General features: G+C 70.8%; 2 protein-coding genes across 7 annotated transcripts; both read left to right on the forward strand.

Annotated features, from left to right (window-relative positions):
- The first annotated feature begins 1,317 nt into the window (after positions 1 to 1,317).
- Positions 1,318 to 18,492, forward strand: ARHGEF2 (Rho/Rac guanine nucleotide exchange factor 2). 6 transcript variants are annotated; one of them, XM_082072898.1, is made up of 26 exons: positions 1,318 to 1,552; positions 1,892 to 2,033; positions 2,349 to 2,436; positions 2,727 to 2,766; positions 3,498 to 3,594; positions 10,660 to 10,837; positions 11,378 to 11,445; positions 11,551 to 11,614; positions 11,803 to 11,932; positions 12,008 to 12,117; positions 12,193 to 12,339; positions 12,641 to 12,891; positions 13,274 to 13,399; positions 13,600 to 13,717; positions 13,788 to 14,045; positions 14,850 to 14,926; positions 15,102 to 15,271; positions 15,464 to 15,531; positions 15,646 to 15,840; positions 16,050 to 16,145; positions 16,220 to 16,287; positions 16,377 to 16,418; positions 16,514 to 16,564; positions 16,909 to 17,361; positions 17,679 to 17,865; positions 18,051 to 18,492. In XM_082072898.1, exons 1-26 carry the CDS (start codon positions 1,326 to 1,328, stop codon positions 18,125 to 18,127), a joined length of 3,528 nt encoding a protein of 1,175 aa, XP_081929024.1. In that variant the 5' UTR covers positions 1,318 to 1,325; the 3' UTR covers positions 18,128 to 18,492. The 6 variants fall into 6 exon arrangements, with proteins under 6 accessions (XP_081929024.1, XP_081929025.1, XP_081929026.1 ...); XM_082072899.1 differs by having other exon boundaries at positions 11,554 to 11,614; XM_082072900.1 differs by having other exon boundaries at positions 1,976 to 2,033.
- A 387-nt stretch (positions 18,493 to 18,879) lies between these two features.
- ANKRD35 (ankyrin repeat domain 35) lies at positions 18,880 to 24,158 on the forward strand (the record flags this gene model as incomplete). The annotated part of the gene is made up of 12 exons (XM_082072920.1): positions 18,880 to 18,918; positions 19,735 to 19,865; positions 19,950 to 20,038; positions 20,269 to 20,333; positions 20,528 to 20,585; positions 20,675 to 20,745; positions 20,816 to 20,922; positions 21,089 to 21,201; positions 21,288 to 23,311; positions 23,665 to 23,754; positions 23,878 to 23,943; positions 24,033 to 24,158. 12 exons carry the CDS (start codon positions 18,880 to 18,882, stop codon positions 24,135 to 24,137), a joined length of 2,958 nt encoding a protein of 985 aa, XP_081929046.1. The 3' UTR covers positions 24,138 to 24,158.
- Between the last annotated feature and the right edge of the window lie 674 nt (positions 24,159 to 24,832).

The raw sequence follows: 24,832 nt of genomic DNA on the forward strand, positions 1-24,832 counted from the left end.
GTGGGGGTCGGGGGCTCAGCCCCACAGCCATGGGTCGCGGGGGCCGGGCCGGTGCAGCGCAGCCTGAGTCACGTCGCTGTTATCGCGTCTGCGGGTGCTGCCCCCCCGGCTCCCCACACCCCAACCGGCGCTCGAAGCTCAGCCCCAGGCTGGGGGGCTGGAAAAGCGGGGCCGCGCCGAGGGGGGAGGGAAACCCCCCTTTGGGAGTGGGGAAACTGGGGCACGGGACCCCAAAGCCGCTCTGGGACCCCAGACCCTGGCGGGGGGGCGATGAGAGCGGCGCTGGGGCACCCGGGGGGAGGAACCGGAGCGAGGCTGGATTTGGGGCACCCCATGGTGATGGGGGAACGTGTCTGTCTGTCCGTCCGCTGGCAAAGGGTCAACGCGGAAATGAGGCGACGGGGTGACGTTGGGAGGGGCCGCGGGGACCGAGGGACGGGGTCCCCGCGCCTGGGGACACGGGGCTCGACTCGACTCACTCGCGTCCCTCCGCGCCTCAGTTTCCCATCTCGGAGCGGTGGCCGCTCCCAGCGTCCCCCGGCAGGGGGCGCTGAGGTCCCCCGGGGCCAGGGGCTGGTGTGGGGACACCGGGAGGCGGGGCCGCTCCCGGCCCGTTACTGGTGCCGAACTGGGGAGCTGCTGGGCGTCCGGGCGGTTTTACTGAGCACGGGTACCAGCCCGGAGCCCGGAGCAGCGGGTCGCCCGTGCCGGCGGTGACACAAGCGCCACCGAGCGCTGCCCGCTGGTTCCTATTTACTGACCTGTTGTTCGGTGTTGGCGGCCGAGGCGGCGGGAGCCGCGGGGGAACACGGGGGAAACGGGGATGTGGAAACAGGAAAGCGGGCGAGCTCATCCCAGTGCTCCCAGTCCCCCCCAGCCCAAACAGGGCTGCCTGGGGGCAGAGCTGCGGGGCGAGTGGGGCCTGGGGGTGTCAGGATGCTCAGGGGGTGTCGGGATGCTCGGGGGGTGTCAGGATGCTCAGGGGGTGTCGGGATGGTCGGGGGGTGTCAGGATGCTCAGGGGGTATCTGGATGCTCAAGGGGGTGTCTGGTCTGTGTCCCCCTGGGGCGGGGGTGGGGCAGGTAGGACCCGACCACCCTCAGCCCCCCCGACCCAGCGAGGAGCCGCTCTGGTCCCCGCCGAATTCCTGGGCGCTTAATGAGTAACCGGCGCCAGGTGGGGGCCGGGGCGGGAGCCGCTGTGCTCGCGCGGGGCCGGGGGCGCGGCGGCGGGGGCGCGGGGGGGACGCGGCTTTACGGGCAGGTTCAGACTCCGCCGCGCTCGGCTGAGACCCCCGGCTCGGCTCGTGCTCCCCAGGGTCCAGCATGGAGGGGCCCGACGCGTTCCTGGGGGGGGTCCCCCCGGCACCCGGCACCGCCCCCAGCGCCCGGGCCGAGGAGGAGGAGGAGGGGGACGAAGAGCGTTTTCGGGGGGTGCCGCTGCGCCGCTCCCGCGCCCCGCGGAGCCCGGGCTGCTCCCGGGACCCGTTCCGCCGGCACAGCTGGGAGCCGGGCACGGCGCTGCGGGGGGGGCCCGGCTGCCACCGCCTCAGGTAGGGGCGACAGGTCCCCGGTCCCCGCCCCGGCCCTGCAGCGTCCCTGGGGGTCGGGGTCCCCCGGGCAGTGTCCCCAGGTGCACCCCAGGATGAGCGTCCCTGGTGCTGCGCCCCAAAATCTCACCCCATGGGGATGTGGGTCCCAGTGTCCCCCCGACCCCAGCTGGGGGCCCCCATAGGGATGGGGGTCCTGGTTTATGGTCCCCCCCAACCCCAGCTAAAGTTTCCCTGTGGGGATGGGGGTCCCGGTTTGGGGGTCCCACCCCAGCTAAGGGTCCCCCATGGGGTTGGGGTCCCAGTGTCCCCCAGCTAAGGGTCCCCCTGTCGCCACGGCAGCGTGAGCCCCGATGACGTGGGCTCCAGCGCGGAGCGGCTGGGGGGGCCCTGGCGGGACCCCCGGCGAGTCCCCCTGCTCCACAGCAACGACGACCTGGGGTCCCTGCTCTCCGAGGAGGACGAGGACGGGGCCGATGCGCAGGTAGGAGCCCCCTCGTCTTCCTCATCTTCCTCCTCCTGCCACCCGGGGGGTTTAGGGACACGGGGACAAGCCCAGGTCACCATCCCAGGGACCGTGTGGCACCGGTGTGAACCCAGGGCCACCATCATGGGGACAATCTGGCACTGGGACAAGCCCAAGTCACCATCCTGGGGACCATGTGGCACCAGTATGAGCCCTGTGCCCCCATCCCGGGGACCGGCAGCTGCCCTGTGCCCCCCCGGCCCTGCCGAAGGGTGACAAGGACAGGAGGTGGTGGCCCTGATGCCAACCCCTGTGCCAACCCTGTCACCGCAGCAGGAGGACGCCCAGTACCGGCCCAGCGCCCGCGCCCTCTCCAAATCCGCGTCCCTCGGCGTCATCGACACCTTCCCCGACTGGGACGGTGAGTGCCCGTGTCCCCCCGTGTCACCCCATGTCCCCTCCGTGTCACCCCCGTGTCCTCCCCATGTCCCCCCCATACCCCCCCAGTGCTGCAGCCCCGTCGCTGCCTAAACCTCCCTCATAACGACCCAAAATCGATGGCGCCGCCCCACAGTTAATGATTTCTGCCCGCGGCAGAGTTGGCTGCGCCTCGGCCCTTTAAGGGGGGGCTTTTTAATTTAATTTAGTTTAATTTTAATTATTAATTGTTAATTTAATTGTTATTCTTTCCTTTCTCTTCCACCCTTTCAGACATTCCCCCGTTCGCCTCCCAGCAGAGCCTGTTCCATGGGTGAGTGGCGGTGGGGGGGACACGGGGACATTGTCCCCCGTCCCGGGGTGTGACCGGGGGACCAGACCCCCCAGGGGAGACGTGGAAATGACGATTTTGGCCTCCAATGGACTTTTTCTTGCTGGTGGCCGCAGGGAGGGGACAGGACGGGGCCTGTGGGCCCCCCCCTCCTGGCAGGACATTGTGCTGGTGGAACCGGGTCCCCTTTGTCCCCAGCGCCTGTCACAGCCCATTCCCGTCTTCATTAGGGCATCGTGGTGAGCGCGGTGGGGACACGCGAGGACAGGGACGGGGACACAATATGGACCACGGTGGCCCCCCAAGCCAAAAAGGACGGGGCTGTGTCGCCCGTGTGGCCCACAGATGTCCCCTCCGTGTCCCCAGCCCGAGGAGCAGGGCTTGTCCCCCACCCAGGGTGGCTTGTCCCCCACCAAAGGGGTCTTGTCTCCTGCCCGCCCTGAGTGCCACCACCCAGGAAAGTGGGGGGGTCCCTGCCAGTAGCGCCCCTAAACCTCCGAGCTGCCCCCACACAAACCGGGACCCCCCGGATTGCAGGGCGGGTGACACGGGGGTGTCACCGGGGAGGGGACGCAGCCACCAGCGGGGGGGCCGGGGGCAGAACGGGCTGTTGTGGCGGTGCCGGGGGGCGGGGGCGGGGCTCGCTCCTCCCCGTTCCCGGGGACGTTGGGGACAGACCCGGATTGTCCCTCCCGGCTGCTCCGTCTCCGCAGCTTCGGGAGCCTCGGGCAGCTGGCGGGGGGGGGCCGGGACGAGACCCCCCTGGGCCGGACCCTCAGCTTCATCCGCAGGATGACGGGGAAGACGAAGGTGAGAGGAGGGGGAGGGAGATGGGGGAGGCGGGTGGGCATGGGGGGGTCGCACCCCGGAACGCGGCGCTCGGGGGGTCGCTGGCCGCGCTGACCTCCGTGCCTCAGCTTCCCCTCCGCTGCCGCTTTGTCAGAGTTTGGGATTGGGGGGAAACACCCGAGTGTGCTCGGGGCGGGGGGGGGACGGACCCAGCGCGGCCCCGCGCGGGTTTGCGGCGCTGCCGCCCCCCTTGTCCCCGTCCCCGCGTTGTCCCCATCGCGGTGCGCCCGGGGGGGCACGGGGGACCCCGCTGGGCGGGGGGCGGTCCCGCCGGGTCCCGCGCTCGGCCCCCCCGCGGCGGAGGAAATGAGGCTTTTCCTGGCCGCGGGCGCTGTTTGTGCGCTGAGCTCCCCCCGCCCCCCCGCCGTCCGCCCCCCCTCCGCTCGGGCCGTTTTCCTCTGGCCCGGCCCCCCCGGCTCAGTTTCCCCACTCGCGGCGCCCGCTCGGAGGGACCTGCGGCCGGTCCCGGGGGCGCGGGGGGGTCACAGTGACACTCCCCGGCCGCCGCCCCCCCGTGCGGCCGGAGGAGCTCCGGGGACACCGAGGCACAGCCACAGCGGCGGCTCGGGGACGCGGGGCGGCCGGCGCTTTGTGTCCCTGCCACTCACTTCTGGGGGGCGAGCCCCGCCCGGCCCCCCCGGGGTGTGATTTGCCAGCGAGCGCAGCCGTTAATCCGCCCCCCCCGGCCCTGATCTCACCCCCTCCTCCCGCCGCCCGGATCAGCAGCCAGATGTTGACATCGGTGTGGGGCCGCCCCCCCGAGCCCAGCCGGGGCGACTCCGGCTGCGCCCCCCCGCTGCCGACCAGGGCTGCAAACGGGCTTAAATTCAGGATTTATTATTATTAATTATTATTCCTACTATTGTTTAGCGGGAGGACCGCGCCGCTTAGGCCGGGCTGGCGCTAAGGCTCAGCTCAGCAAAGTTTGTGCTATAAAATCCCCGGGGAGGAAGAAGGGGCCTGGAAAAGGGGGGGGTGCTGGTGGTGGTCCGGATCCGCCCCCCCGCGGCTGAGGGATGGGGAGCGGGGGGGTCGGTCCCGGCCGAGCACGTGGCACAGGGATGGTGGCACCGTCCCCATGGGGGGACAGAGCCTGCGGCCTGGGGGGCTCGGAGATTCGGGGGGTCCCACCCTGCGGCAGGATGGGGACACGTCCCTGGGGCACCGCGGGAGGGGGACACTGGAGCGCAATGGGGGACACTGGTGGGTCACCCCAAGAGAGGGGACCCCAGGAGAGCTGGGAGCTGCGCAGGCAGCAGCCAGCACCCGCTGTCCCTTTGGGGGACACGCTGGGCCGGGGGCTCTGGGGCGTGGGCGCTGGCCGGGAAGCAGCTGCGGGGCGGGGGGGGGAGGGAGGGACGTCCCAGCTATTTCAGGAAGAAATAATAACAATAATCGCGGCGGCGGCGCCGAGCTCGCGGCCACGGGGACCCGGGGCGGCCCCGGGTTGGGGACTCGGCACGGTCCAGTTCTGGGGACACACCACGGGTCTTGGGGACCCCACCATGTCCGGCCGCCCCGCGCCCCGGGTGAGTCACGGGGCCCCTCAGCCCCGGGGGTCCCGTGGGGGTCCTGGGGTGTCGCTGCCGCTGCGGGTCTCGCCTGAGCCCCCTGTATCGCCGGGGGGGCCCCTGTCCTTGCTGGGGGACATGTTGGGGGGACCCCAAAAATCACCTCCCGCGATGCCGTGGGGTGAGCTCGTCCCCGCGGTGACGCCCGTATCCCCGTCGGTGGTTTTGGCAAGGGGCCGATGCTGGGGTGACTCTGTCCTTGTGCCGGGGGGGACCGCGCGGCTTCCCCCCCAGGACTGTGGGGGTCCCCTCTGTGACCAGACCCCCCCATCTCCTCCCTGTGGGACCTTTTATGGCCGCGCCGCTGCTCCCCCGTCACCCTCCGCTCCCACGTGATGCTCGCGGGACTTCCCGTGCCCGGATCGGGCCCCGCCACGTGGGGGGTGCCGGACCCCCCGTGGGCACCACCGCGGGCTCCCCCCGAGCCCCGTGCTCCCGGTCGGGGCTTCCTTCTGTTGGTTTTGCGGCAGTTTTGGGGTTCGGGATGGGAGGGCAGAGGAAGCGAACCCCGGCTGGGGGGTTCGTACCCAGGGAGGAAGCGACAAACCGGGGTGGAGGCTCAGGGTGCGCGGGGCAGCGTCACCATGTCCCTTGGGGTGCGCGGGGCAGCGTCCCCACGTTCCCCGGTGCTCAGGGTGCGCGGGGCAGCGTCACCATGTCCCTTGGGGTGCGCGGGGCAGCGTCCCCACGTCCCCGGCGCTCGGGCGGCCTCGCGAGGGTTTGGTTCTGCTTTTGGGGCTGTGGTTTAGTTTAAGCCCGGCCTTGGCAGCGGGGGGGAGCCTGGGCCCAGTAACGGCCGCAGCTGCCGCCCGGCCGCGGCTCCGCCTGCTTTGGGGCCATTTGGTGCGTTTTCCCGACTTTTCCCGACAGCTGCGCTCGGCTCCCGACGTGTCCCCTTGGCGGGGCTGGCGGGGCCGGGTTTGGCACCGCGGCGCCTCGGCCTGGGCTGTTTCTGCAGGGAAACCGAAGCAGCGCGGCAGCTCGTGGCGGCACCGGCGGCTTTTCGTGGTTATTCATTAAGCCGAGAGCCACCGGCTTCGCTCCCGGTGGCCCACGCGGCTTTGTCCCCGGCCCCTTGTCAAGTGCCACCAGGCTCGGAAATGTGGACAAAAGGGACGTTTTGTTTGCTCGAGGAGCCGCTTGCGGGGCGGGCGGGTTCGCCCGGTGACACGTGGGGACACGGGTCCCCAAAACCCCCCGCTGGGCTCCGGTTTCTCCTGGCAACCCCGGGAGCGTTATCTCGGCATAACCGATAAGTGCGGTTTCTCCCGGCCGGCGGGTTAATGTTCACCGGGCCGGGGTTACGGAGCTCCCGCCGCCAGGCTCCGCGCCAAACGCGTTGTTTAAGGGAAAATAGCTGGTTTTCCCAAAATATCACCTTCGGCCCGACTTCCCATCGCTGGGGGAGGGTCTGGCACCAATTTGCTCCGTTTGGGAGCTAAAAGCCCTGAAATGGAGGAAAAAGGTCACGCCGGGCCCAGAGCACGGGGACAGGATTTGTGCGTCACCTTAAAACGGCGCTTCGGGGTATTTGGGGGTCTCGGGGGGTCCCCTAGTGATGGGGGTGGAAACCCCACGGGATTTCCTGCTTGTTTTGGGGCTCCAGGGCCGCTGTCCCCAGAGGGGACGGGTCGAGGTCCCCAGGGAGCCCGGGCAGGGCGGGGGCGGCGGTCCGGGAGACCCCGCCCGGATCCGGATCGGTGCCGGGGGGCGGGACCATTCCCGGCCTCGCTCCCGGCTCCGGAGCCGCTCCGGAGCGTCCCGTTCCCACGCCGCCGGTGCCGCGCGCGGGGCCCGATCCTGCCCGGTGGAACAAAGGCCCGCGGGCAGCACGAGGCCGGGCCGGCGTTGGTCCCGCCCCGGGGCGGGGCGGGCGGGGCCGGGCGGGCGGGAGCGGCGGCTCCGCGGATCATGTCCCGCATCGAGGCGCTGGCCCGGGCCCGGAGCGAGCGTGCCAAGGTGGGTCCCGGGGCCGCGCCCCCGCGGGGTGGGGGGTCCCCCACAGCCCCCCCTCCTTGGGGGCGCGTTTCCCTCCTCTGCTCCTGCCCCCCCCATCCCGCGCACCCCTCGCCCTTTGGAAGGGGGGAAACTCGCGCGAATCGCTGCCCCCAAACCGCAATTTGGGGGGTTCCGCCCCTCCCCACCCAGCTGGGGGGGCAGGGTGCGGGGATGGGGGGCTTCCATAGGTTATGCACTTTGGGGGGTCCCTTAGCAAAAAGGGGGGGACGCAAGAAGGAGCCCCCGCAAACTGCTCCCCATTGTGTCTCCTGGGCAGACAAACCCCCCCCCGCCTGCAGCGCTGCCTGCGCCCCCCCGGCCCGGGACCCCCGACCCCCGCCCGGCCTGCCCGTAACATCTCCTCGGCCCCAACTTCCCCCCCCGGTTTCCGCCGCAGCTCCGGCCCCTTTGCCGGCCTGGAAACCCCCCCGGGGAGGAAGCGGCGGCTCCTCCTGCCGGGGGGGGGGGGGCGAATTGGGGACCCCCCCGCCGCGCTTTGATCCGCCACAGCCCGCCACAGACAAAGCCCCGAGCGTTTGGGGAAACTGAGGCACGGAGCATCTCTCCGTTGTCACCCGTGACTTGGCGGGGGGGTCGGGGGGGGGTCAGGCGACATCGTGGTGCCCGGAGCATGTGGCAATCGCCGGCGTGGCGAAACGGGGTGAGGGGGGGCGGGGGGCAGCTGGTGCCGGCGCGTGGCTTTGTGCTCCGGCTGCTGGGGCGCAGCGCCGCCCCGGGCCCCGGGACCCCGGCCGGGGGGGGGGCTTGGGGGAGCACGGGGACACCCCCGGCCCACAGGGACCGCCCTTGTGTGCACTGAGTTGGGGGGGTCCAGCCGTGTGTTTGGGGGTTCCAGCTCTGTTTAGGGGATTCCAGCTCTGTTTGGGGGCTCCAGCCGTGTGTTCGGAGGGTCCAGCCCTGTTCGGGGGGTCCAGCCCTGTTCGGGGGGTCCAGCCCTGTTTCGGGGTCCAGCCCTGTTCGGGGGGCGCTGCCGGAGGTGCTGGCGGGGGGGGGGAAGTGGTTGTTGGTTCCTGCGCCGGCCGGGGGGGGAAATGGCGGTTTTTGTTTAAGGAAAGTTTCATTAAGCCCGTTCCGCCCCACCCAGGGCTGGGCCGGGGGGGCCGTGTCGCCGTGTCCCCCCGCAGCCACGGTCCCCACCACCACCCGGCGCGGCTTTAGAAATGGGGGGGCCCTCTGGCAATAGGGCCCCCCGGGCTGGGACGTGCTGGTGGCAGATGGGATGTGTGGGACCCCCCCGTGGCGACCCCATGGCCAGGACCTTATTTTGAGGACACCCGCCTCCCCAAAACAGCGGCCGGGGGGTCCTCGCCGCTCCCACGCTGCACCCCCCAAACCGCTCCTTAGAGGGGGCATATTTGGGGCCAAACCAGGACGTTTGTGCACTGGGGGGCACCCCCTATTTGGGAGGGGGGGGGTGCTGTTGGGCACCCCCGGGCAGTTTGGGCCCCGGCATCTTTTGTTGCCACGCGCCGCTTTGTTCCGCGCGGGTGGGGGGGACACACTGTCCCCAACAGGAGCGACCGACGTGTCACCGCGGGGCCATTGCGGGGGGGTCGCGTCCATCACCCAGCTCAGCCCGTGGCTTTTTGGGGGGCTGCCCCCCCCTCCCGGCTTTTGCAGCCGCGGCGATGCCGCAGGTGGCTGGTTTGGGGGGGACACGGGGGGGGGGCCCAGGGTTGTCACCCCCAAAGCTCCCCCGGAGTTGGGGGGCGGGGGGGGTGAAATTCGGGGCGGTGTTGGTGCCACCGAAAACCCGCCCGCCGGAAAGGGGACAAACCACCAAAAACCCCGATTCTATTTAAAGCGCAGAAACTTTCTGCGCCCGCCCGCGCCGGGGGGGCGGATGTGCGGGGGGCGGATGTGGGGGGACCCCCCCCGGAACCCCCGTGTCGCGGATTTGGCTCCGTAGCGGGTTTGGGGGAGGAGGGGGGGGGTGAGGTTGGGGGTTCGCTGGTGATGCTGGGGGGTTATTGCGGTGTCCGCTGGTGGGTTCGGGGGGGCAGAGGTGGTGACACCCCCCCCACCCCGTGTTCTGCAGATGGGGACGGGGCCGCATGTGCCCCCCCAAAGGGGCCGGGGGGGGCCGGCAGCCGGTACCGGGAGCGAATCCCGGCGGGGGGCAGGAAGGGGAACCGCCGCCTCCCGCCTTTGTCTGGCGGGTCCGGTTTCCTGCGGCCGGGGCGGGGGGGGGCGGGGGGGGAACGGCGAAACGAGGGGAAGATGGAATAACTGGAGAGAAAGAAAACGGGGAAAGTGGAGGAAAGAGGAGGAGGAAGGAAAAGTGGAGGAAGGGGAGGGGAGGAAGGAGAGGAAAGGGGAGGAAGGAAAAAAGAACCCCAAACGAAACAGAAAACAGCAAAAGGAAAAGCTGGAAAAAAGGAAAGAAAATAAGGAAAAAAAAGGTGAGAGAAAACAAAGAAAAAATAAGGAAAACAAAGGAAGAAAAAGGGCAGAAAAAGGAAAAAAAAAAAAACAGGGCAAAAAATAGTTAAAAAAACAGCTGGGGAGGAAAAGAAAGAGCAAAACAAACGGGAAACAAGGGGAACAAACAAGGGGAAGAGGAGACAAGGGCGGTGGGACAATGACCGGGCGGGGGCTGCGGGGCCGCGGGGGGGCCGCGGGGATGCTCTGGGGGGCCGGGATGTGCTGCTGCTCCTGCGCCCCCTCCCCGGGGGAGCCGGACGGACCCCCCGGAGCAGAGCGGGTGAGCCCCGACCCCCCCGCCGCGGCGTCTCCTGCCCGGGGGGGGTCAGCTCAGGGTCTCCCACCCGCCTTCCGGGGGGGTGGAAACTGGGACCCCCGTTGGGTGCTGCTGGGGGATTGGGGACCCGTTGTTTTGGGGCGGGGGGGGTCCCGGTGCCAGGCACGGCTGTGACACGGCGGGGGGGCCGGGGACAAAGGCGGCTCTGTGGCGGTGGGGGTGCGGGCAGGAGTGGGATAACGCCGGCTTGGCCCCCCCTTTTTGGGAGGGGAAACCACAGCGAGCCCCCGAGCGCTGTGCCCGTGGGGGGGGCGCTTCCTCTGAACCCCTGTTTTGGGGGAAAAAGACAAAAATAGCGACTTTTCTTCAAAGAGGAGGTGGGAAGGCTGCGCTCCGCGGAGCCCCCAGCTGGGGGGTGCTGGGGAGCGTCGTCACCGCCCCCCGGCATCGCCGCCCCCCGCGGCCCCCGCATCTCGTCCCCATTGGGGCTGGTGGCTGCGGAGCGGGGGGTGCGGGACGGGAGCTCTCCCGTTGTCACGGTTACGGGCGATGGGGAGCCCGGGCGAGCGCAGCCATCGCGGCTTCTCCTCCGCGCCGGGCTGGCACGACCCCCCCGGGCCCCCCCAGCTCCCCGCGGCCATGAGCCGCGTCCCCAGGCACGGGGGGGGCGCCGCTTTGGGTGCCGGGGGGCGCCTGGCGAGCCGTAACCCCCGCCCGGCGCATCTCCCCGGGCAGAGCAAGGAGAAGATGAAGGAGGGGAAGGAGAAGGTGACAATGACGGTGAAGGAGGGGAAGGACAAGGACGCCCGGTACACCAACGGCCACCTCTTCAGCACCATCACCGTGTCCGGCACCACCATGTGCTTCGCCTGCAACAAGAGCATCACGGCCAAGGAGGCGCTGAGCTGCCCCAGTGAGCTCCGTGACCGGGGACGGGCGGCCGGCCGGGCTCGGGGGACGCGGATCCGGGGGGACACGGGGGAGGGGAGCGTTCCGGGGTGTTCTGGCACCTCGCGGCGCGGTTGGTGGCACCGCCGGCTGCGCTGGTGCGGGGGATGCCATGGTGACAGATGGAGCCGGTGGCACCGGGCTGGCGCAGCAGCGTGATGTCCCCCGGTTGCTGGTGGTGGCACCGGGCTGGCCTGGGGCGTCGTGTCCCCTGGGTTGGGGGGTCTTGGTGGTGGCACTGGGTTGGCATAGGGCATCATGTCCACCAGGGTATGGGGGTCTGGGTGGTGGCACCGTGGTGGCACCGGGCTGGCGTGGGGCACCATGTCCCCTGGGCCGGGTGGCCTTGGTGTCACCGCACTGGCTCAGCTGCTCCCCAGCAGCTGCGGCTCCAGGTGTCACCGTCACCTGCTCCCATCACTCCCCTGGGATGGGGGTGGCAGGGGGACCCTCGCGGTGTCACCGGGGGGTGGCCGTGCCGTCACCTCTCCCCGTGTCCCCCCAGCCTGCAACGTCACCATCCACAACCGCTGCAAGGACACGCTGCCCAACTGCACCAAGGTGAAGCAGAAGGTGAGTCCCGGCCCTGCGGGTGACACGGGCGGGGGGCCCGGCCGGGGGGGCCGGTGCTGCCGGCGGTGCCGGTGCTGCCGGCGTGACGCCCCCGCTCCCCCGCAGCAGCAGAAGGCGGCGCTGCTCAAGAACAGCTCGGCGCTGCAGTCGGTCTCGCTGCGCAATAAAAGTGAGTGGGGGCGCCGTGCGGGGTGGGGACGGCGGTGTCACCGCGGTGCCCCGGCGGGCTGCGGGGACACCCCCGGGAGGGCTGGGGACACGTCCCCCGGGATGCTCTGGGGATGCTGCTGTCCCGGTGGGGACACCGCGGGGGCGGCGGGGGGGTCACGGCGCTGTCCCCTCTCTGTCCCCCCCCAGATGCCATCCGGGAGCGTCCCAACTCGGCCATTTACCCCTCGGAGAGCTTCCGGCAGACGCTGCTGGGCCCGCGCCGCGGCCGGCCCTCCCTGTCCCTCTCCAAGAGCGTCTCCACCACCAACATCGCGGGGTAAGCGGGGGTGGAGCCGGACTGGGGGGCCAGGGGTGTCCCCGGGCGTCACCACCGCGTCCCGTCCCCTCGCAGGACGTTCAATGACGAGTCTCCGCTGGGGATCCGGCGGATCCTGTCCCAGTCCACCGACTCGCTCAACATGCGCAACCGCACGCTGTCCGTGGAGTCGCTCATCGACGAAGGTGGGGACGGGGACGCGGGGGACATGGGGGACGCGGGCGCAGGGACAGCCCCCAGCGCCGCCTCCTGCCCCCCAGGCCCCGACGTCGTCCTCAACCAGCTGCTGAGCGACCTGGAGACGGACGGGAAGGACTTCGAGGCGGATTCGTGGAGCTTGGCCGTGGACAACAGCTTCCTGCAGCAGCACAAGATGGACGTGATGAAGCGCCAGGACGTCATCTACGGTGAGGGGCGGCGGGGACGGGGACACTGGGGACTGGGTGCTGGGGGCAATGGGGAGGTAGGGACGGGGTGGGGGCGCAGGGATGGGGTAGAAATGTAGGGACAGGGGTGAAGAGGTGGGGACACAGGGTAAGGGGCATAGGGACAGGGTAGGGGACACAGGGACAGGTCAGAGCCACAGGGATGGGGGACACAGGGACCGGGTGGGGACACAGGGACAGGGCGGGGGCCGCGGCTGGGGCCGCAGGGCCGTGTCCGTCCGCGGCGGCGGTGACATCGCCGCTGTCCCCGGTCCTTCCGCAGAGCTGATCCAGACCGAGCTGCACCACGTGCGCACGCTGAAGATCATGGGCAGCCTGTTCCGCAGGGCCATGCTGGAGGAGCTGGCGCTGGACCCCGGCACTGTGCACGGCATCTTCCCCGGCCTGGACGAGCTGCGCCAGATCCACCAGCGCTTCCTGGCCCAGCTGCTCGAGCGGCGCCGCCACTCGCTGGCCTGCGACAGCAACAAGAACTTCGTCATCGACAGGCTGGGGGACATCCTGGTCAACCAGGTGGGGACGGGATGGGGCACAAGGTGCTGGGGACATCCTGGTCAACCAGGTGGGGACGGGACGGGGTACAAGGTGCTGGGGGACATCCTGGTCAGCGCGGTAGGGATGGGATGGGGACACTGGGGCTGGCTGGGGGGAGAACAGGGAGCTTGGGGACATCATGGTCAACCAGGTGAGGATGCAGTGGGGACACCAGCAATAACCTGGGGGATACAGGTTGCTTGGGGACATTGTGGTCAGTGAGGTGGGGATGGGAAGGGGACACCAGAACTGGCTTGGGGGGATGTGGGCTGCTTGGGGCCATCGTGGTGAGCCAGGTGGGGGGGCACGGCCAGCAGAGCTGGGGGGGGTACGACGTCGCCCGTGTCCCCTCGGTCCCCAGTTCTCGGGCGCCAGCGCGGAGCAGCTGCGGAAGGCGTACTCGGAGTTCTGCAGCCGGCACCCGCGCGCCCTCAAGGAGTACAAGGAGCTGCTGGCGCGGGACAAGCGCTTCCAGCAGTTCATCCGGGTGAGGACGCGGCCCCGGCGGCGCCGGGGGCCCTGGGTGGGCTTAGGGGTCTCCCTCCGTTCTCCAAGCTGGAAGATGCCTCTGCCGGCTCCACGCCTCAGTTTCCCCAATGCTTCATTTCCCTAATGTGGCTGTGAGCGCCGGGGGGGGTGGCGGCTGCTCTGCCCTCACCCCCCCTCCTCTTCCTCCCGGGCCGGCAGAGGATGACGCGGTCCCCGCTGCTGCGGCGTCACGGCGTCCCCGAGTGCATCCTGCTGGTGACGCAGCGGATCACCAAGTACCCGGTGCTCATCGAGCGCATCCTCAAGAACTCCAAAGGTGCCGGCGCTTGGGGGGACGCCCGCGGTTGGCGGGGGGTCTCCAGCCCTGACCGCGCGCGTGTCCCCAGACAACGAGGCCGAGGCGGCGGACCTGTCGCGGGCGCTGGTGCTGGTGAGGGAGCTGATCTCGGCGGTGAACGCCGAGGTGCACGCCTGCGAGCTGAGCGCGCGCCTGGCCGACGTGCACCGGCGCCTGGACGGGCGGGCGCGCGTGCCGCTGCCCGGCGAGAGCCGCCACGGCGTCTTCGGCAAGGACGAGCTGCTGCGGCGCCGGCTGGTGCACAGCGGCTGCCTGCTCTGGAAAACCGCCGCCGGGCGCTTCAAAGGTGCGGCCGCGCATGGGGATGCTGGGGGACATGGCACCGGGGTGCTGGGGGAGCGGGGTGGTGTGCAGTGGGGGTACCAGGGCATTTGGGGGAGCAGGGTGGTGTGGAATGGGGATACTAGGGGATTTGGAGGAGCAGGGTGGTCTGGGATGGGGGTACCAGGGCATTTGGGGGAGCAGGGTGGTGTGGAATGGGGATACTAGGGGATTTGGAGGAGCAGGGTGGTCTGGGATGGGGGTACCAGGGCATTTGGAGGAGCAGGGTGGTGTGCGATGGGGGTACCAGGGCGTTTGGGGGAGCAGGATGACGTGGGATGGAAGTACCAGGGAATTGGGGTGCTGGGGGACCAGGGTGATGTGGAATGGGGGTATCAGGGCATTTGGGGGAGCAGGATGATGTGGGATGGGGGTACCAGGGAACTGGGGTATCGGGGCAGGGTTACGAGGGGATGGGGATGCTGGGGGACCAGGATGGTGTGGAATGGGGGTACCAGGGGATTTGGGCTATCAGGGGATGAGGATGTTGGGGACCAAGATGGTGTGGAATTGGGGTACCAGGGGATGGAGGTGCCCAGGGACCAGCGCACCAAGGGATGGGGGTACCGGGGCATTGGGGTGCGGGGGGACCAGGATGATGTGGGATGGGGGTACCGAGGATTTGGGTACCAGGGGATGGGGGACCCTTGGGGATTTGGGACCTGCATTTGGGGACACTGGGGGACTGGGGTGCCGGGAACAGGGGTGACTCAGGGGGTGGCCCTGGGGACGCGGCACCGGCTCCTCCTGACCCCCCCCGTGCCCCCAGACGTGCTGGTGCTGCTGCTGACAGACGTTCTCGTCTTCCTGCAAGAGAAGGACCAGAAGTTCACGTTCCCCACGCTGGTGAGAGCGGCGAGCGGCCCCCGCTGCCCCCAGCAACCGGCACCGCCAGCGCTGCGCCGGCACTGGGATGGCACCGGGATGGCACCGCCAGCGCTGCGCCGGCACCGGGGCGGCTGTGCCGGCACCGGGATGTGGTCCCTGGTCCCCCATCCATTCGCACCCCGTGCCCCCCCAGGACAAACCCCCCGTGATCTCGCTGCAAAACCTGCTGGTGCGGGACATCGCCAACCAGGAGAAGGGGATGTTCCTGCTGAGCGCGGCGCCGCCCGAGATGTACGAGGTGCACGCGGCCTCGCGCGACGACCGCAACACCTGGATGCGCCTGATCCAGCAGACGGTCAGCCTGTGAGTGAGCCCCCCGCTTCCGGGGGTCCCCGTGCCCGTGGGGAGCGGGGAGATGGTCTGCTGGGCCGTGGGGGGATGCGGGAGATGGGGGGATGTGGGTTAGGATGGGGTGATGGGGGGATGCGGGTGGGATGGGGGATGCGGGTGATGGGGTGGGGGGTCCCAGCTCTGACCCCCGTCCCATCCCCCCAGCTGTCCCAGCCGCCAGGACTTTCCCCTGATTGAGACGGAGACCGAAGCGTCTATACGCAAGCTGAAAGGTGGGGGTCCCTGGCCCTGTCCCCCCTCACTGCCCCTGTGTCCCCCCTCCCTGCTTGAACCACAGCTCATCCCCCCGTCCCCATTTGTCCCCCATCCCCGTTTGTCCCCCCCAGAGCGCATCCAGCAGCACGACCGGCAGATCTCGGCGCTGCTGGAGGAGAAGGTCGGGCTCTTTGCCGACATGCTGGCGCTGGCCAGCGGCTGCGAGGAGCCTCCGGCCCCCCTGGCTGCCCCCCGGCCCCTGTTCCGCTGCGACTCGCCCGACGCTGCGCAAGGGGAGAAACTGCTGCACGACGCCATCCGGGAGGGTACGGCCGGGAACCGGGGCTGGGATGGGGGAACCGGGGCTGGGATGGGGGAACCGGGGCTGGGGACGGGGGAACCGGGGCTGGGATGGGGGAACCGGGGCTGGGATGGGGGAACCGGGGCTGGGATGGGGGAACCGGGGCTGGGGACGGGGGAACCGGGGCACAGGACGGGTAACCGGGGCTCGGGCTCACCCCTTGCCTCCCCGCAGTGGAGAGCCTGAAGGAATCGCTCACCTGCACCGGACGCGACCGGGACCACGACAGCGTCACCGAGGGCGAGAGCTGCCCCAGCCCCGGCGCCAGCAGTGAGGGGGACACGGGGAGCGGGGGGCTGGGGTCCCGCCGCGGGGGGGCTCTGACACCCCCTCTGTCCCCGCAGACGGTGACGCCAGCAGCTTCAACGGCTCCCTGGAGTTCTGCAGGGCGGATTTGGACGCCGGGCAGAGGGTGAGCGCGGTGGGGGGACATGGGGTGACACGAGGGACACCCCAGCCCTGTGCCGGGGACACCACGGTGTCGCTGCTCTCTCCCCATAGGATGGGAATGGGAACCAGCTCCTGCAGAGGGGATCCCAGGAGGTAAGGGGGGCGGGGGGAGCACCAACGTGCCTCAGTTTCCCCACTCGGGTTTAATGGGGGGGGGGCTCACCATCCTGTCCTCTCTGCTCCCCCAGGAGATCAACCAGCGGCTGCTGAACCTCTACAGCCTCCTGCACGGGCTGCAGGTCGGTGGGGACGGGGGGACGGGTGGGGGACACGGTGACATCCCCCTGCCTGCAGGGACAGGGATGGGGGGGACAGGGATGGGGGACACGGTGACATCCCCCTGCCTGCAGGGACAGGGGTGGGGGACAGTGAGAGGGGGAACTGTGGGGCTGGGGGTGATGGGGAAGGGGACAAGGTGACGTCCCCTTTGCCTGCACAGACAGGGATGGGGATGGTGGGGACAGGGGACCAGGTGTCACCCGCACACCTTCACGGACAGGGATGGGGGGACAAGGGGGACAGGGATGGGGGGACTTTGGGGTGGCGGGGCCCAGGTGTGACCCCCGTGGCCGTGTCCCCGCAGGCGGTGGTGACCCGGCAGGACACGCTGCTGGAGCTGCACCTGCAGGAAGCCGCCGAGAAACCGTCCCGGCGCGGCTCCCACCCGGTGACCCCGACCGAGCCGCCGGCGCGAGGGGGCGAGAAGCCCGGCGCTGTCCCCGGCGCTGTCCCCGGCGCTGTCCCCGGCACTGTCACCGGCGCCACGGAGCTGGCGCTGCTGCAGCGGCAGCACGCGCTGGTGCAGGAGGAGCTGTGCCGCTGCCGGCAGCTGTGCCAGGAGCGGGCGCAGGAGGCGGCGGCGCTGGAGACGCGGCTGCGGGACAGCGAGCGCGAGCGCGGGCGGCTGGAGCGGGAGCTGGAGGAGGCGCGGGGGCCGCGGCAGGACGCGGCGGGACGGCGGCGCGGGGGCGCGGAGCCGCGGCGCCGCAGCCTGCCCGCCGGGGACGCGCTGTACCTCAGCTTCACCCCCCCGCAGGTGACGGGACGGGCGCGCGGGCTGGGGGGTCAGCACGCGGAGTTTGGGGCTGGGGGGGGTCCAGGAGACGCGTTCATGTGTCACGAGGATGTCCGGCCTCAGCGCCCTCAGCTCGGGGGTGGGGAGCTCACCCCTCGGTTTGGGGGTACGGGGGGTCACCCCTTGGTTTGAGGATGGGGAGCTCGCCCCTCGGTTTGAGGATGGGGGGTCACCCCTCAGTTTGGGGGTGGGGGGGTCACCCCTCAGTTTGTGGGTAGGGGGTCACCCCTCGGTTTGGGGGCGGGGGGCTCGCCCCTGACCCCGCTCTTCTCCCGCAGCTGGGCCACGGCGCCCCCCCCGGCAGCCTGTCGTACCCGCCCCCCCCCTTCGCCGCCCCCCGGCCGGAGCTGGATTACCGGGGCGGGGGGGCCCCCGAGGGGCTGCGCGGGGCCGAGGACGCGCTGGACACGCTGCTGGAGGACGAGGACCTGGGGAGCGGCCGCTCGCCCCCCGCCAGCCCCCGAGGTGGGACGGGAAGGGTCCCGGGGAGTGACGCTGGGGGCTGACACCCGTGGGGCTGACCCCGTGGGGCTGACCCCGTGGGGTGACACCCGTGGGGCTGACACCCGTGGGGCTGACCCCGTGGGGCTGACACCCGTGGGGCTGACCCCGTGGGGTGACCCCGTGGGGTGACGCCGCGCTTCCCGCAGATTTCCCGCGCATGCAGGACATCCCCGAGGAGGTGGAGAGCAGCCAGGAGCTGCGGGACGGCGACGGGGACAGTTAGGGACCAACCCCCCCCGGCCCCCCAGCGGGGGTTTGGGGAGCTGCCATTCCCCTGGGAGCCTTACGGGACTCGGGGGGGTCACCCCCTCCTCGCTGGTGACGTGGGGCGGGGGACACGGCGATTCGGGGCCGATGTGTGTGTGTCCCCCCACCCCGCTCGGGTTTATTTATTTATTTTGTCTGGGGTGTCCTGGTCTGTGTCCCCCCCACCAGCGACGTCGCGGGGTGAACCCGTGTCACCCAGAGCTCGTCCCGCGCCCGTCGGTTTGGGGGGGCTGCCCTGGGCGGGGGGCGGCAGGGACGGGTGGTTTTAATCGGTTTAACTGTAAAAAGGAAAAGAATTAAAAAGACCGTTTTGGACCCAAACTGTGCACGTGGGTGGCTGGGGGGGTGGGAGAGGGGGTCTCAGCCATGTGGTGAGTTTTGGGGTCTCATCTGTGCGATGAGTGGGCGGTCCCACCCATGTGATGAGTTTGAGTGCGGGGTCCCCCCCGTGTGATGAGTTTGGGGTCCCCCCGTGTGAGGAGCGGGGTCCCGTCGCTGTGGCCGGGGGGTGCCGGCGGCGCGGCGGGGGGGCCGGTCCCGGCGGGCGGGAGGTCCCGGGGAGGTGCCGCGCTGGGCCGGGCCGGGCGCGGCGCTGCCCCCGGCGCGGGAGGGACGCGGTGACGGCGGAGGACGCGCTCCCGGCGCCGCACCCGCGCACCCGGCGCCGCGGCTCCCGCCCCGGCGAGGGTCCCGGCGACCTCGGCCACCATGAGGCGGATGTTCTCCTGCTCCAGCTCGCAGGTGGCGGTGAGTGTGTCCCCGTCCCCCGGCCGGATGGGGCGGCACCCGGTCCTGCGCTCCCCCGTGGGTGCTGCCGCGGCGCGGGGGGGCTGGGGGCGCGTTTGGGGTGAGGGGACGCTACGGCCCCCCCGTGCCCGCCGGTCCTGGGCTGCAGCGGCCATGGGGCTCAGTGCCAGCTGCTGTCCTGTCCCGGCCCAAATCCCAGCCCAAATCCCAGCCCAAATCACAGCCTAAATCCCAGCCTGAATCCCAGCCCAAATCCCAGCCTAAATTCCAGCCCAAATCCCAGCTCCAGCCCAAATCCCATCCCCAGTGCCAGCTGCAGTCCTAATTCTGGCGCCGGCTGCAATCCCGACCCCAATCCCATCCCCAATCCCGACCCCAATCCCAGCCCAAATCCCAATCCCAGCCCAGTCCCAGTCCCAGCCCAGACACCCAGCCCTGACCCCCAATTCGCGGCCACCCACCCCAGAGCTGGTCCCGGCTCCCGTGCGGTCTCGGTGCCGGTGCCCCCCCGCAGCGTGGCGCAGCCGGCGCGGCACGGCTCGCCAAACCAGCCGGGCGGGCGCAGGCAGGGACTCGCTGGCGGCCTCGCCCAGGGCCGGGCTGTGCCGGGCTCGGGGTCCCCAGCGCCCCAGCCCCCGGAGCAGCCGCTGTGGGGGAGCGCCGGCGCGTTCCGGCGCCGCGGCAGGGGGGCCCGTGGGGGGACGTGTCCAGAAGAGGCGCTGGCCCAGGGACGCCGCGCCGGTCCCGGGGAAGCCGCGCCACTGTTGCCCTCGCCCCTTGGTGGGCTGGGACGGGGGTGTCACTTGTCCCCCCCAGGTTGAGAGCTGGACCAAGCAGGACCAGAAGCTGCTGGAGGCGGTGGAGAGGGGGGACGTGGGCAGGGTGGCCGCCCTGGCCGCCCGCAAAGCCGCCCGGCCCGCCAAGCTCAACGCCGCGGGACAGTCCGCGTACGTCACGGGGGGCGCGGGGACACGCGGGGACACGCGGGGTCCCGGGCGCTGCCGTGGGTCACAACCCCTCTTGCCGTGCAGGTTCCACCTGGCTGCGTCCAGGGGTCTGACCGAGTGCCTGACGCTGCTGCTGGCGCACGGGGCGCCCGTCAACGAGAGGAACGATGACGGTGAGCGGGGGACACGCTGGGGACACCGCCCGGCGTGGGGGGACAGACACAGCGTCCATCCCCGTGTCCCTCTGCGTGAGCACCCCCAGCCCCGCGCCCCCGGCGCTGGGCAGCGCCCTGTCCTGCCCAGCCAGGGTGACGTGTCCCCAAGGCGAGATGTCCCCTGGGGGCGTTCCCTGCGGCTGCGTCCCCGCTGTCCCCAACGTCCCCAGCCCGCGGGTCTCTTGCAGGCAGCACCGCGCTGCATCTGGCCACCATCGCCTGCCAGCCCCAGTGTGTCAAGGTCCTGCTGCAGGTAGGGGACAGGGACAAGGACATGGACAGGGATGGGGACAGAGATGGGGACAGGGATGGGGACAGATAGCAGGACAGGGATGAGGATGGAGACGGGGACGCGGAAGGGGACAGGGATGGGGATGGGGAGGGGCAGGGCAGGACAGCAGGTCCTGCTCCCCGCTCGGGGACAGTCCCTGCCCGCTGTCCCCCCAGTACGGTGCCAACGAGGACCACGTGGACGCGCAGAACCGGACCCCCCTGCACTGGGCTGGTGAGCGGTGGGGGCCCCCAAACCGGGCTGGGACCGGGAGGGGGACGAAGGCTGTTCTGGGGGTGCCCTCTGACCCCCTCGCCCCGCAGCCTCCTCGGGCTGCGCCTCCAGCGTCCTCCTGCTCTGCGACCACGAGGCCCTGCTGGACGTCACCGACGCCGTGAGTGGGGTGACAGGGCTGCCCGGGCAGCCGGGACGGCGGGGGTGGCAGCAGCCTCGTGTCCCCCCAGCAGGGACAGACGCCCCTGATGCTGGCGGCGCGGGGGAACCACGCTGCCATCTGCGCGCAGCTCCTGCAGCGGGGGGCCGACCCCCGCCTGGGCGACAAGGACAACAAGTGGGTGCCGCGGGGACAGGGGGACAGTGGGGGCGGCGGGGAGGGGGTTTCTCTGCTCTGCACCCCCTGGGTGCTGGCTCAGCGGGGACCCTGGAGATGCCCCACGCAAAGGCAGCTCCGGCGCTGTCCCTTGTCCCCACGGGTCACCGCGTCCCCCGTCCCGCAGGACGGCCTTGGCGCTGGCCCGCGAGCACGGCAGCCGCGACTCGGCCGAGCTGCTGCTGCGCCACGGGGCGGCCGCGGGGGACACGGACCCCGGGCACCGCGCCGGGGGCGCAGGTGAGGCCCCCGCCACCCGCTTCCCTCATTTTAGGGGAAAAACGTGGAGAACAGGGAAGAAAGGGGCTCGTTTCTTGTCCCCCCAGCGGCGAGCGGCCCCGGCGCAGCGCAGGGCGAGGAGACGCCGGACAGCGAGGAGGAGGAGGAGGAGGAGCAGGATGAAGAGCAGCGGGTGCGGCGGCTGCGGGAGCGGCTGGCGAGGAAGAGCAGGCAGTGCCGGCGGCTGGCGAGGGCGGCCGGCGCCATCCGGCAGCGGGTGCGGGAGCTGGCGCCGCTCCTGCCCGGCCGCGGAGCCGCCGGCGATGGGGACGAGGACGGCGCCTGCCTGGCCCTCCTGGAGGAGCTGAGGAAGAGGATGGTGGCCGAGGAGGAGGAGGCGGCGGCCGCGGGCCCCGGTGCCGCGCCGTGGCTGGGTGGGGACGCCGGCGCGGCAGCGCTGGCCCCGTTCCTGGCCTGGCTGGGGGACGAGTGCGCGGCGCTGCGGGCGGCGAGGGCCGCGGCCCTGGCGCGCACCCGGGCGCTGCGGCGCGAGGTGGAGGCGGCGCTGCGCGGCAAACTGCACTACGAGGTGGTGTCGGCCGCCGCCGTGCGGAGCAGCCTGGCGGCCTGGGAGAAGCTGGCGGCCGCGCTGGAGCGGGCGCTGGGCCGCGCCGACCACACCCACGCCCAGGCGCTGCGGGGCGCCCGCGCCCTCCTGGAGACGCTGCGGCGGGAGGGGGCGCAGGCCGGGACGGAGCCGGCCCGGTGCCTGGTGGCCGACATGGGGCCATCTCAGAGCCCGGTGTCCAATGTGGGGCCATCTCAGAGCCTGGTGACCAACATGGAGCCATCCCAGAGCGCAGTGACCAACGTGGAGCCATCCCAGAGCCCGGTGACCAACACGGGGCCATCCCAGAGCCCAGTGACCAACATGGAGCCATCCCGGAGCCCGGTGACCAACATGGAGCCATCCCAGAGCCCAGTGACCAACATGGAGCCATCCCAGAGCCCGGTGACCAACACGGGGCCATCCCAGAGCCCAGTGACCAACATGGAGCCATCTCAGAGCCCGGTGACCAACACAGGGCCATCCTGGAGCCCGGTGACCAACATGGAGCCATCCCAGAGCCCAGTGACCAACACGGGGCCATCCCGGAGCCCAGTGACCAGCAGGGAGGGGGTGAACGTGGAGCAGGAGCTGCAGGAGCTGCGGGCGAGCAATGGGGTGCTGCTGGGGGAGCTGGTGCGGCTGGGCCGCGAGCGCGAGCGGCTGCAGGGGGAGCTGCGGGGGCTGCGGCAGCGCGGCCGCGCCGGGGCGGCACGGGCGGGGCCCGGCATGGCGGCGCTGGCGCGGGAGCTGGTGGCGCTGCGGGACGGCGTGGGGCAGCGCATGCGGGAGGCGGGCGGCGCCGGCGCCGGGGTCCTGCGGGAGCTGCACCGCAAGCTGGACGGGCTGGTGCGGTCCCAGCAGGAGGCCTTGCGGCTCATCGCCGAGATGGACGGGGACGGCGGCCATGGCGGGGGTGATGGCACCCACGGTGGTGGCACCCATGATGATGGTGGTGGCACCCGTGGAGATGGCACCTGTGGTGTTGACACCCATGGCGGTGGTGATGGTTGCACCCAAGGTGATGGCACCCATGATGATGGTGATGGCACCTGTGGTGTTGACACCCATGGCGGTGGTGATGGCACCCATAGGGATGGTGATGGCACACATAGGGATGGTGGTGGCACCCATGGTGGTGGCAATGGCACCCGTGGGGACACCGGGGCTGGGCTACTGGCTGAGCTGGAGGCTGCACTGGGCGAACTGGTTGAGGAGCTGGGGATGGCACCGGCTGCCCACGCGCGGCAGCTGCTGGAGCGGCTCAGCGTCACCGTCACCGCCCTGCGCGGCCGGGAGCGCCGCGGTGACAACGGCGGTGCCGAGCAGTGGCGGGCGGTGGAGCTGGCACGGGCGCCGGAGGAGGTGACAGCGGTGGAGGTGACACAGGAGGAGGTGACAGTGATGGCGGCCAAGCGGGAGCTGGAGCTGCAGGAGCAGGTGTCGGGGCTGGAGCGGAGCCTGGGGACCCTGCGGGCCCGGGCGGGCCAGCTGGCCAGCGCCTGCCGTGACAAGGACGCGACGGTGAGGGCCCGGTGGGGCGGGACAGGGGCCCCTTCTCCTCATTGTCCCCACCACCTTCTCATCACCACCCCCTTCCCATCACTGTCCCCATCACTGTCCCCTTCCTGCCACTGTTCCCATCACTGTCCCCCTGTCACCCACCCCACCCCAGCATTTCCCCATCCCCACACCCTGGGGACCCACATTTGGGGGGGCAGGGGCTGCCCAGGGGACCTCTGGGGACAACCAGGACCTTCTCCCCACTCGAGTCCATGTCCCAGGGCCTGGGAGCAGATGGGGACCAAAGGGACAAGCCCAGGGTGTGACAGGGGGCGGCTGGTCCCCCCAGCACCCTGACATTGTGTCCCCCGCAGATGAAGAAGCTGCTGGTGGAGACGGAGAAGCTGTCGGCCGAGGTGCTGGGGCTCCGCGGGCAGAACGCGCGGCTGCAGCTCCAGCTGGAGGTGGGCGCCAGCACCCCCGTCACCTCGTGTCACCCCCCGTCACCTCGTGTCACCCCCCGTCACCTCGTGTCACCCCCTGTCACCTCGTGTCACCCGTCCCCACCTTCTGCTTCTCCTCTTCAGGTCCAGGAGAAAAACCACCGGGACATCGTAGCCGTCTATAGGACGCACCTGCTCCACGCTGCCCAGGTGGGGCCCCCTGTCCCCCTTGTTTTGGGCTGACATGTGGTGGGGACAACTTGTGGTCACCCCCCATGGCCAAGCTCTGCTCCCCACAGGGCTTCATGGACGAGGGGGTGCACGCCATGCTGCTGCGGATCCTGCGGACAGGGGAGTGGGGGGCAGGATCGGACCCGCTTCCATCGCTCCCCCCGAGCCATTAAACTGGAGAAGCCGTGTGTCCCCATGCCGTGTCCCTGTCCTGTGTCCCCGTCCTGTGTCCCCGTTCCGTGTCCCCATCTGCAGCCGAGAGGGCTGGATTTGGGGAGGGTTGAGCTGGGGGTCCTGGGGGGGGGCCTGCCCCAGGGGTACCCAGCAGCTGATTCTGGGGTGGGGGGCTCATGGCACCTGCCACGGGCTGGGCAGAGTTCAGGCTGGGACTGGTCCCCATGCAGGACCAGCCCCATATAGTGCTAGTCCCACATAGCACCAATCCCCGAGCAGCCCAGCCCCGTATAGAATCAGCCCCATACAGCACCGGTCCCTACACGTCCCCATACAGCACCCGCTCCGTACGGGAAGCTCGGAGCCGCCCCTCCCACCACGGGGGCGTGGCCACAAGGAGCGGGGGCGTGGTGAATCGTCAGTGGGCGTGACAAACGATTAGTGGGCGTGGCGACCAATCAGCGGGCGTGGGCTCGGCGAGAAGTGGGCGTGGTGGGAGGTGGGCGTGTTGATAAGTGCGCGTGGCGAAGGGAGTGGGCGTGCTCTGCGCCTGCGCGGTGTGCCCGCAGTTCCGGCGGCGCCGCTGCCGTGTCCTGAGGTGGCGGAGGCGGCGGAGCTGAAGGTGCGACCGGGGAGAGCGGGAACCGAGCGGCGGCGGGACCGGGACCGGGACCGGGACCGGGGGCGAGGGGCC

The sequence above is a fragment of the Streptopelia decaocto genome (assembly GCF_964273445.1).
Source record: "Streptopelia decaocto genome assembly, chromosome: 26".
Lineage (NCBI taxonomy): Eukaryota > Metazoa > Chordata > Aves > Columbiformes > Columbidae > Streptopelia > Streptopelia decaocto.

Excerpts from the sequence above, each read along its gene's own strand:
- ARHGEF2 (XM_082072898.1), top strand. The coding sequence starts at position 1,326 with ATGGAGGGGCCCGACGCGTTCCTGGGGGGGGTCCCCCCGGCACCCGGC. Across the intron at positions 2,034-2,348 it reads AGGACGGGGCCGATGCGCAG|CAGGAGGACGCCCAGTACCG; the intron begins GTAGGAGCCCCC and ends CTGTCACCGCAG. Across the intron at positions 15,841-16,049 it reads GCACGACGCCATCCGGGAGG|TGGAGAGCCTGAAGGAATCG; the intron begins GTACGGCCGGGA and ends GCCTCCCCGCAG.